The 12,040-nt window shown below is 43.5% G+C and overlaps 1 protein-coding gene across 10 annotated transcripts in view; it reads left to right on the plus strand.

The window, feature by feature from the left end:
• The window catches only part of LOC127354152 (nuclear factor 1 X-type), a 111,324-nt gene that overhangs the window by 12,112 nt on the left and 87,172 nt on the right, over positions 1 to 12,040 (plus strand). Inside the window, exon 1 of one of the 10 annotated variants that reach the window (XM_051383856.1) lies at positions 14 to 174. The exons of the other annotated variants lie outside the window; for them this stretch is intronic. Within the exon in view, the coding sequence (XP_051239816.1) occupies positions 148 to 174 (27 nt within the window). The 5' untranslated portion in view covers positions 14 to 147. Of the gene's footprint in view, positions 1 to 13; positions 175 to 12,040 lie in introns of those variants that run through there. 10 annotated transcript variants of the gene reach the window in all.

A 12,040-nucleotide genomic window follows, 5' to 3' on the forward strand; every position in this document is an offset into this window, starting at 1 on the left:
CCCCTAAAGTTAGTGCGGAGCTTTCACTGTGAGTGAGGCGGGGTTACAGCCTGGACTGAGCCACAGCGGCTTTGCAATGCGGCACCGCAGCGAACCTCCATCCAACTTTATTATCAGCAACTCCAATTTTCATCTCTAGACACAACCATGTACTCCCCTTACTGCTTGACACAGGTATGAAAAAAATAATTATCGCCGATTTTCATGCTCTTCTCCGTTGCTATTTTTTTTCCGGTACAGTGCGCCTCCGTGTACTGTTTGTGGTTACAGTGTTGTGTTGTCTGCCGTACTGCTGCTTGTCATTTGTTGCGTTTTTTAAGGACCTGTTTTCCAGCTCTGCTCTCTTTTCCCCGGTAGTGTTTAACCTCGCTCTCTCCCTCTCTCTCTCTCTCTCGCTCTCTCCCCTCTCTCTCGCGCTCTCTCTCCCCCTTTCTTTTTAATGGCACTCCTCCAACGGGCTTTTCTTGTGCGTCTCATTGCGCATGGTTTGGAGAGAAAATGGCGCTTCTCCCAAATCTATTTTATATAAAACGGAGGTTGGAGAAAGGGGAAGAAGGGCTCGGTGCCCTGACAGTTGGCGACCAATTACAGTTGCCCTGAGGCAATAATCAGCTTTATCGACAAACATAATAAACCACGAATCGAGTTTTAATACGGCTCGTTGAGTTGCGGGACAGTTTCCTTTTTTTATATGAAGGAGGGTTTCTGACTTGCGGCTGTTACGGAGGTCTGCCGGTCTTCAGCCGCGGTCGGCGCTGGGGGGCCTTTAGGGTCACCGTAGACACGTTCATAATTATCGTTTAGTTTATTCCACTTCAGCAGCTTCTTTTTTTTTTGCGGGGACACCCTGAGACAACAGAGGGAAGTGTGGGCGTGTGTCGTGTGGAGAGTCCGGGCTGCATGGTTGCAAGTTTGATTAATCACAAAATACAGTTGACCTTAAAAGAAGCCTTAAAGCCACTTGCCTAAATAATTTCACTTCATTGACTTAAAGAGAGCACACAACGGAGCTTTGTAATGGATTCACTCACAGTAAAAAAGAAAAGCAGGCTTTATCTTGTGCGTATTATTCCCAAGCCGTTTGGGGTAATGGTTCAGTAAGAAGTTGTATACATGTGATTAAGGGGTTAGTTTTGGTTTTATTTATCTTGAAACAATATGATAAAATATATGGCATAATTTAAATGTCCACTTTTAATAGTCAGCTCACGTTTTTGTAATTAAATGCCCAATGATAGACTCAGTTTTGACCTTTCGGGCCTCAACCCTTGTACGCACTTGTGGTACTATACCGAAATAAGTCAAGACTTATCTATCAAACACAGGAGCCACCCTTAGGTTTATTACATGTAAAAAAAAATATGTCCACTAGAAAATAATCTTCAATTGATGAATGCCTCCACAATGAAAATACTGGGCAACGTTATCCTTTAAGCAGTTTTGACAAAAGTGCCCTGTTGCTTCTTTCTTTCTGTTTTTTTTTTTTTTAATTATTATTTTTCACCACAGTCTTTTTCTTAATGTGCGGGATTTGACTTGTGTCGATGTGTAGGTGATTTCATCATACAACAGCTCACGAACAGCAAAGGTCAAATCATAAATGACCTTTTTCTTTCTTTTAGTCTTTCTTGCAGCGCCGTGCTTTTTGTGCTGTCCATGAGCACATATGTAAAGGTATCCCTTTTAAATGAAGCTTCAGTTCACAGATGCAGACATTTAGTTCAGTCACTGCAGAGTTAACACAAGAGAGCTGCAGGCGCGCCGAGCTTCAGCTCCAGGCCGCCGCAGGTCCGTTTTTCCCTCACTCCCCTCGGCTTTACCACATCAGACACCGGGCTAAAAGTCGCTTTTATGCTTCAGTATTTTCCCATAAAAGGCCTTTTAAATAAAGATCGAGCTGAATATGACCTTTTAACATCCGTATTTATCAGCAGGCAGTATGGTTTAGTCTGAGGTCAGGAGCTTCCGTTAGTCAGAAGTTATCCAGTGCAGGAACTTAATTATCAGCCTTATGCACTCTAATGTGTACACATTAATTCACACTGTGAAATGATTTTGCATTATGAAGTCACAGCTGTTTAGCTTCAGGCCTGTAGGTTACATGTTTAAGTGCTGCGGGGAGGTCACGGCCTGCCCGCCTCTCGTTTTCAGAGTTAAGCTGTTTTGCGTTTGTATGTTATGGGATCATATATTAATATTTTTGAGATAACATTAGGCGCGCATGTAATGAGATGAAGTAGATAAATTGCAATCAGTCGGTTCCTTAAACAGAACAGTGTGTGACTTTGACAAGCTCCGTGGAAACCATGCAGGATTCCTTCTCAGTATTATTTCAGGCCTCCTGAGCAGACCTCACCATATTTTCTCTTGATTGTTTATAGTGGTCAGAAAGAAGAGAACAGCACTGCTCAAATGCAAAATGATATTTCATCACATCTTTTTCTGTCACTGCAACAAAGTCAGAAGCCGTGGCTGCAAAATAAGCTGCACTTAAAACGCGCCTGTCTTTTTTATTTCTGTCCCCCCTTTTTTTCTTTTTCTTTTGCTCTTGACCTTTTCTGGCGTCTAGTGAGTTATAAACAGCGAGGGAGACATTTTTCTAATCAATAGTCTATTTGATTTGCTCCGTAAAATAAGTCCAACAGCCCTACTGCATATTTAGCACAGATAATTTTCCAAGCCTGGTGGTATGAGGCAGAGGTCCGCATCGAGTTTCCTCTTTCTTTCCATTAATTAAAATTAATTGGCAGCAGATCCTCTCACACGAGCGCCGCATGGACGCGTGCTGCCCATATGCGCAATACATATTGATCTGCTTAGGCTGCTGTTACTGCGTCTCCCGGTCCTACTGGTGGATATCAAGCAGAGCTGAGTTTGTTTGCATTCTCTCATATCTCCTTGAGAAGTTGTGCTTGTACTTAGAGCACATTATGCCGGCTAAAAGATAACAGCAGATAAAAAATTACTTGAAAACCGTCCGTGCGTCCTGCTCGCTGCGTAGCACATAAGTGATACCTCTCTGTTTCACACCTGTAATTTAAACTTGACTTTAAACATCCGCCTTTAATTAGCTTTAATCGCCTGTTTTAATGATCTGTGGTTTGAAGCTGAGAAAGGCGTAACTGTAGTTTATTTTTGTGTGTGACTGGGTTTGTGTGTGTGTGTGTGTGTGTGTGTGTGTGTGCACCCAGTCATACATGGATGAATTGTACTAATGTGCATAATGTACAAATAACTGCTATAGTCTTTTGTAGACTCTGTTCTACGATCTCAGTCATGTAAATAATTCACAAATCACAGAAAACATGCAAAACTGGTGTAAACAATCTACAATGTATTATTAATGCTGATAAAAGCTTTGCTGGAATGGCCTGGTAGGTGACGGAGCCGATCAGCCAAAAGTGGTGCACATGCACTTGCCAAACAGCACCGGGAGTGTTTTTTACGGGCTACGTGGCATTGTTTCACATCCCTGTGACGGAAATGCATTTGCATAAAGTTTTAATGCGGTTTGAAGGTCGCGGAGGCGTCGTTAATTAAAACTTTTATGTGCTGCGTTTTGAAATCAATTATTTCAGACTCCACTTAAGTCCCGCTTATCCAAATGAGATGTGGGCTGCTAATATAGAGCGCGTCTCACAAACACTGCCAACTTTTGAAGCGTTTTGCTACAAACTCTCTCTGTCTCTCTGAGATGTTTAACACCGTGCGGGAGATTGTTTGACTGTTTCCCGCACAGTTCACACGCAAAATAAGTTGTATTTGCTTGCTCGATTCTGGCCCATAAGCGCTTCATGTCTTCAATTCTTTGCACTTCTAAAGTGGTCTTTTCTTTTCTTTTTTTTTCCTTTTTTTTTAGATTTGGAGATCAAATGAGTCCTTGAAATTCACTCAGCCGTGCAGATTGGCAAAGCACTTGAAAGCAAGCAGTGAAAGCCATACATACTGTAGCCATGCCATACAGCCATTGCCACAGAGACAGAAATGTAGAGATTTTGTAGTCAGTATCTTTGGTGATGGAGATAAAGGAACTTATAATCGCCACAAAATGGTGTTTGTGAATCAGTGCATATGGAGAGGCAAAAAGTCTTTGTGGCAATATGTGTGTGGAGCCCACACAAGTAATTTGTATCTATATTTTCCTAAATATCTTCTAAATGAAACACATCTTTCTTTAAGTCAAACTTTGTTTTATGTTGTCTTCCTGCGTTCCCTGTCATCAGTCACCAGAATCAATTCATTAAAACTTCAAGGTCCACACCAGGCTGTCCTAGCCGTGCGTGTGTCTATGTGTGTGCAGGTGTGTATGTGTGTGCGTGTGCATGTGTACTGTACGTGTGTGTTTCTTACTCCTGCCCTGTTTTGGGCCGATGGCTCTCCTGCGTCAGCCCTCGGTTCTGGTTTCACTGGGACCGGACGGTGATGGCCACGGTGCTGGTGTAAACCGAGGTGGGCCTGCGTGATCTGGTAACATACCAAGCCTTGCCGGCATCACTTTGCACCACACACACACGTGCACACACATGCACACACACACACACACACACACACACACACACACACACACACACACAAACTAATCCTGCTCACACAGAGGTAGTTGGTAGGCACAGCACAGGCAGTGGAGAATAAGTCTGCTGCTGTAGTGGACGGTAGGCATGGTAAAAGTGGCCTGCCAACTGTGCCAGGACGACAGGCAGGCAGTGGGTTGCAGGCAGAACCCAGGGGTACATTGTGTTCTTTTTACTTATTCATCCTTTCTGCTGGAGGCAGACCAGGTCCACCTTACACTGCTTGGCCCAGAGTGAAAGATGGTAGGCAGGGACGGAGGGATGGGACGGAGGAAGGAGTGCAGGGAAGTGGGAAATGGCACAACGCGTCCATGTCAGTTAAATTTTGAATACATAGAGAGAGAAAAAAAGCTAGATTTGCATGAGCAACGGGTTGTCTCTTGAGATGTATTTGAGGTTTTAAAAAATCTTCATCTCTAGTTCAGATATTTTAAATCGCACAATGTGCATCACGTTTTTTAAGAGTTACGTGTGTACAAAAGAAAAAAATATTAGTTTTTGTTGGTAGCATTTTAAAAATATATTATAGAAAAGCCTGTATAAGGCGCCGGAGAAAAATCCAGAGGTACTTTGCTGTCGGTCCTCCTCTGTGTGTGTGTGTGTGTGTGTGTGTGTGTGTGTATTCGTGTGAATGTGTGTGAATCTGTCTTGGAGGTGAGTTAAATCCAACACTGTGGCGCTCTGCTCATCCCTTATCTGTGCAGTCTTGCTGACCGCCCATAGAAAATGGATTTATCATGCTTAACTGAGGCAATTGGCACAACAGGGTAATAGGTGGCTGTCCCCTGGATGGATGGGCATGTGTGTGTGTGTCCGATATGTGTGTGTCTGTGTGAAAATGTGTAGTCCCCCCCACCCCCCACACCTCTGCCTCCTAGTGTGGATTAGGTTTAGGCTGATCTGTGGCCAGTGGAAGCAGGCAGCCCCTATAGCGGTCTTATGTTGTTCTGTGATATAGTTGTGTTTACCAAGCCATACGGCACACACATGTACATGCACACACACTCATCGGAAATCAGGCTGCACACTCATGAATGTTATAGACTGATAGACAAGACGTGGTGGAGGAGCAGCCCAATCAGTGTGCTGATACTATGAACATCTCTCACAGTTTGGCCTTTGCCAGCTTTTGTATGAGAATAGAAAGATCTCCAGACCTTAAATATATGCAATTATCCTGCAGAGCCTTTGTTGTTGCAATACTCACTACTGATATAATTTTATTTTTGGCAGTGGGTAAGAATTAGGTGCGTAATATGAATGTGTGATTGACTGATAATTGCATATCCTCCCTGTGCAAGACTGCTATTATTTTTTCTCAGGTTTGAGAATCAAAGGTGGAACAACTAGCAGTTTACAGTCATTTACAGCGGGCGAAAAAAAAAGACGTTAGTTTGCCAGCAAGTGATGAGATGATCAGACAGTGGAAAAGTGAGGAAGCCAAGGACTCGAGAGATGAGAAGAGCCAAAGTAGTATGCACTTCTCGCAGCTGCTTGGGAGAGCCTCCCCTTCCTCTTCATCCTGCTCCTCTTCCTCCACCCTCTCCACCTCCTCAATTAGCTCCCTTTAAAAGCAAAGTAACGGTTAGTGAGAGATCTGCATTGTTTAAGGATGAGCTTCAGTTGTTGTTGTTGTTGTTTGTCTCTCCCTCTCTCCCTCTCTCTCTCTGTCTTTCTCCATCCCCCTCCTCCGTTGCCCATTCTTTTTGATTTTCTCAGAGGCTTTTTTGTGGGGGTAACCCCACTGAATGGGACAATGCAGCCTAGCGTGAAATTAAAGCTCTTAGTTAGTTTGGAGTTGCTCAAAAGAGGATTTTACACATGCATGCATTCATACACCCTCCCATACGCTATAGATATAGCTAATTAGAGGAAGTACACCCTATGTCGAGCATCAAGGGCCCAATTAAAAGAGTAGGGGAAACCTCGGTGCGCAAGATCTAGGCCAAATCAGCTCTGTGAATGCTTTTTTCGGCCTTGTGTGCGAACAGTATGTCTGCCTTCTTAATCCAGGCGGGAGAATATGGACAGGACTGATATGAGAAGCACACAAGTTTCATTAACATATGCATGTCACGTACTCAGTAAGTAAATCAAGAAAACAGTCGGATTGATCATCCTGACAGGCGAGCGTCTGATTCAAAACAGATTGAGCTGCTCTTGCTGACTCTTCCAAGTCTCATTTTGGAAGTACTCTGAAATGAAATGTCTGTCATGCATGCACATTACAGTTTTTGTTGTCCGCGTCAAAGGCATTCATTTATTTGCCATTTATTTGTGCTTGGAGTCTGAGGGCTGTTTTTGCTTTGTCAAATACGTTTGCATGGTACTTAAAACATAAAGTATTAAAAAGTTGATGTTCTGCATGTAAACTGTAACTTGTCTTGATATTTTTGATATGATATAGTTTATTGTATCTCTAAAATGTTGCTGATGGAAATACATAGGGCAGACTGTATAGCCACAACACCCCACTGTGTTGAATGACTACCTAAGGTCATTTATTTTTTGCCTGCACAGTGTGTGTGTGTGTGTGTATGTGTGTGTGTGTGGGTGTGTGTGCGCAGAGGCAGACGGATATAGAGCAGCAGCAGTCCACATCGCCAGAGGGAGTGATAGCTGAAATATCTACCAGACCTAATAAATGTATCTGATACTTGACGCAAAAGCACCAACAATCTTTACCCCTCGTATTATCAAGACACACACACACACACACACACAAACACACACACGCACACACACACACACACACACACACACACACACACACACACACACACACACACACACACACACACACAAACATGCTTTTGTTGAGCCCTATTTCCTTCATGTAACTACTGGTCATAGAGGCCTCTGCAGTCCCAGCAAGGGAGCCAGTGAATCCAGTTAGTGAGTCAGACTTTGTGGAACAAAGTGTGCTGCTCTCTGATCCTCTCTCACTCTCTTTCTCTCTCTCGCTCTCTCTCTCTCTCTTTCTCACTCTCTCTCCCCCATTGAGAGCGCTGGCAGGCCGCCAAGGGAAAAATCTATAAGCCATTGCGTAATATACCATATCTTTACCTTGGTTGAACCCTGCGCAAGATCCACAGCTGTGTGAGTGCACAAACAGAGAAATAAGTGTGTTCATGCCTCTGTGTGTGTGCGTGTGTGTGTGTGTGTGTGTGTGTGTGTGTGTGTGTGTGTGTGTGAAGGAGACAGACAGACAGACAGACATACAGATGGACAGACAGACAGAAAGACAGACAGAGAAAGAGAAGACACAGAGTGGCTTCTTTGTGGCTAGTTTTCAGTGTGTACCCTCATATAAACAGTATCACACCACTTTGATCAAATGCTGCTGACAAAATATTTTCCAAAGTAGACTGAGCATGGCGTTCTGATCACTTTCTGGAGTGTTGTGCCAGGAGGAAAGTAAGCTGAGGCCATATAAAATTTATCTGTTTTTGAGGCGGGTGATGTTAAAAATGGAAATCAAATTAACTTCATGTTTTGCTTTAATGACATATAAACTCCATGGCAACACCAGTGTGCTTCCAAAGCCAGTGGCATAAGTGATACTCACTACTGGAGTTACTTGTTCTCCATGCATATCTTTAGAATGGAAATGAACATACAAGGCCGCAGGCTGAGTGGCTACCAGGGCCTTTCATGTTCGGCACTCCTCTTCTTATGCGGTTTTCGTCGTGTCCATGTATTTGGTGCTGTGTTTCTACAAGTGCAGGCCTCTCTTGCAGTGTCCATCTGCACCTGAAGCTTCTTCGGGAGCTGTGAGTCTTTGAGCTCCTGAGGGAGGGAGTGTGATGTTTTTATTGGACGCCTTTATAGTAGGCCTTAGTCACTGACTTTCAAACTTTTCTGTGGAGTGTTTTGATACTGAAGCTTCACGAGTATCACCTTTGTAATTGCTCTTATCTCACACAGAGATACACCGACAAATACTTACAGTATATTGAACTGCACTTTGCCCCACAAAAAAGGTAGATAAAGACAACAATTAGCGCCTAACAGTGTGTGGATCCCTGTGATAATAATATTTTAATAATTTAAATGAAATTAAATGCCAAACACTGTCAAATCAGTTCCCATCTTTACTAATATGATCCACTCATCCAGTGATATTGGCCATCCAAATATCACATGCTTGGACTGATTTGTTTTTGATGGTGGTGATTATTATTAAATGGTCTGTAATGACTACTGATAATCCCCATATGCAGTCGGGCACCCTGGATTCACTGAGAGGCAGTTGTTTGTTAATGCACCACTGAAACCTAAAACACATACAGATGTGTGTGGGACAAAACCACAAACTCACTTGAGAGCCTTGCCATTGTTTTAGTGCATGCTCGTGCTTAATTTTTACCGGCTTGCTCATGGAAATTTTTTCTTTCAGCAAACGTGCAACTTTTCAGCACATTAAATTCATTTACTTTCCTCCCCCTCAGCCACACAGTGTAAAGGGTCAAACTGTGTTAGTGTGGTGACGGTGGTTTCGGCCTGGGGAGGTGACAGCTGTATGAGGGAGGTAGCTTCAGTAGATGGGATAAAGTTGGGTGGGAGAGGGATACAGCATAATTTTTTACCTCATGTCTTGCATATGTATGTGTGTGTGTGTCTGTGTGTATACTGTATGAACGTGTGTGTGAAGCTGACTGCTGATATGTTTGTGTTTATTGACTCAAAGAGACGGGCCGTGGCTGCGTACACAGCGGTGTACGGGTGGCAGGGGTCCAGGCTTGGGGGAAACGTGTGTGTTTAAAGTACACACAGGCCTAATTATGCTGATTTAAGCATTCTTGCGGTCCTCCCTCTGGCTTGTGGTGAGTTAACTGGCACAGGGGCGTCCAGCCGAGAGAGAGGGGGTGTGAGAGCAAGGGTAAAGATAAAGAAGACAGAGACAGAGAAGGGAGGCTTAATGAAGAGATGAAAAAAAGAAGTAGATAGAAAGGTGGTAGTGGTCTGCAGCACAGAGAGTGACAACGCGGAGAGAAATGTTGTCCCCGACACTGGTGAAACACAGGAAAAACATACACCGCCGTCAAACTTCCTGGCAGGTTTTTTCCCTCCTCACTTTGGGGTTAAGAGCGCGCCCGCTCTTCGTATTTATTTTTATATTCAGATGTTATGGATTGCTCCGGGAAAAGGCCGTCCCTTTTCCCAGCAAGAGGAATTAATACTGTTTGAATGTTCTCTCTGGAGTCTAAAAGCAGGGATTTTGCAATGGAGTTTGCGAGGTTTATAAGTAAAAACCTGACCACTGCTAAATAAACAAACTAGGAATGATTAAAAGCTGACCTTTGTTTGTTGACTCTCTGCTTTCTGGCCTGTGTGTGTGCACCTGTCTCCTGTTGTTCTATGCACATGCATGTGCCATGCAGTTAACAGTGTATCTATGCAGAAGAAATGAAGGAAAACTCACATGCAAGAGCAAAATAATTTAAACTAAATTATGGAGGCAGCTACTGTACACTACTGTCCCAAAGGTGAATGCAATTCAGCAATATGTGCCAGCATACAGGTCTAAATATTTATGCACATGCATGGGCAATTTGATTCACAGCACACACGCGTTAGTGTGTTTGTTATGTGTTGCTGCCGGTATCAGACAGAAAACGGAAAATAAAAAAGCCAGCAACTTTTTAGAGCAACTTTAAGTGTTTGTACCACACCACTGTTCTTCTGTGTGTGTGACTTTGTTGCCTTAACAATATCCAAAACATCACATTAACACTAAAGGGTAAAATGCCTTCGCGGGTTCCTTCTGCAACAGAGCAGAGCAGAGATTGATGACGTTGGCCAGTGTGTGTTCAAGCCGCCTTTCACGCAGGTGATAAAATCCTGCTGGAGAGGCAGGCAGGGCTGCTCAGTGTCTCTGGGTTCATTCGCTGCTCTGTATGAGACAGGATCAACCAACACCGAAGCTCACATGTGCTCTCGCTTTCCTTACACTTAATTCCTGTCTTTTTTCTCTCTTTCTCTCTCTTTCTCCAAACCTCCATCGTTCTTTTGCTTTTTTTTTCTGTATTTGCTTATCTTTGTCTGTTTTTTTCTATCTCACTCTCTCCCCATCCCTCAACTCTCCCTACTCTTCTGTCATGGCCTCTTTTACTTCAACCGTCTCTTTCTCCATTTTACCTCATTCTTTCCAGCCCCCTCCGCTACTCCTCTCTTTCGTTCCCTCAGGAAGAGCCACAGTCTTATCTGGGATATGTTGGATTTGGTGAGCTTAAAAGCCACTTTACTAACTCCCTGTCTGCCTCTCCTGAGAACCGCGCAGGCTATCTAAAACAGTTTCACCATTTGCCAGGCTTTGTCCACTGGAATGCTGCTCATTGGGCAACTTTTTACTCCCTATCGCCACTTAATGCTAATCCTTTACCTGACTCTCCATCTTCTAGACTTCCACCCTCCTCTCCCTCCTCTTTTTCTCCCTCTGCTTCTTTTCTGTTCCTCCGCTGACTAAAATGCTTGATATAGACATATTGGGTTTCTTTGGTGATGTGAAGGAATGCTAATGTATCATAACCATATTACAGTACTTAGAGGAGGTAAATGGTGCCAAGTGCTATCTGGAGAATCAAATCTCTGCACAAGAGCCTTCTCTCCCCTTCAGATTGAAAAACGGTGTTCCCATTTTGATTTTCCTCTGTGGAAATATATAATGCTGAAAGCCCCTCTAAAATTTGCTGAAACAATGGCGTTGTTGTATTCAATAATGCAATTTCTCCAGGAATTGGAAAGCTAGCCTAAATAAAGATGAGGCCAAATCCTATTTTGCATCAGATTTTCTTTTTGGGGCGGCTTATGCGCTTGAATATTGCCCTCATCATTTCCTTATATGTACTTCTTTGAAAACAGTCCAGTACTGTACTGTCTTCTTTGTACATGCGGATATATGTTTTGCATATAGTGCTGTTACAATTTGGTTGTCACAGTGTAAAGTAAAATAATGGGCTTTTTTTAGGCATTGAAATACTGTACTGACATTTGGAAAACAAAAACAAAACAAAATACCTATTTAAATGCTTTAAGAGTGTAACCAAATGTTAAGTGTAAATCCAGAAGTGATCCTAACAGGATATGATCAGACCCGGGGCAGGCCCTTTCTGGCGTGTGGCAGGCAAACTGGAGGGAGGGAGGATTTGCTCGTTTTATTATTAGGGCCTGTGTGTGTTGTTGATGGAGCAGCTCCATCCATGTTGACTCACAGAGAGACAGCGGTGATGGCTACACTGAGCAGGAGTGTCAGGCTTGGCTGATGACTCCAACTCCCTAAACAGCACTGCAAAAGCAAACCCTTCTTGCTGTGTGTGTGTGTGTGTGTGTGTGTGTGTGTGTGTGTGTGTGTGTGTGTGTGTGTGTGTGTGTGTTTGTGTGCGCATGTGTGTGTGTGTGTGTGTGTGAGAGTATATATGAGGCGCATTTCTGTTGATGTGCATTCGTTGGGATCTGTGCGTGTGCAG

Source organism: Dicentrarchus labrax, unplaced genomic scaffold (genome assembly GCF_905237075.1).
Source record: "Dicentrarchus labrax unplaced genomic scaffold, dlabrax2021, whole genome shotgun sequence".
NCBI lineage: Eukaryota > Metazoa > Chordata > Actinopteri > Moronidae > Dicentrarchus > Dicentrarchus labrax.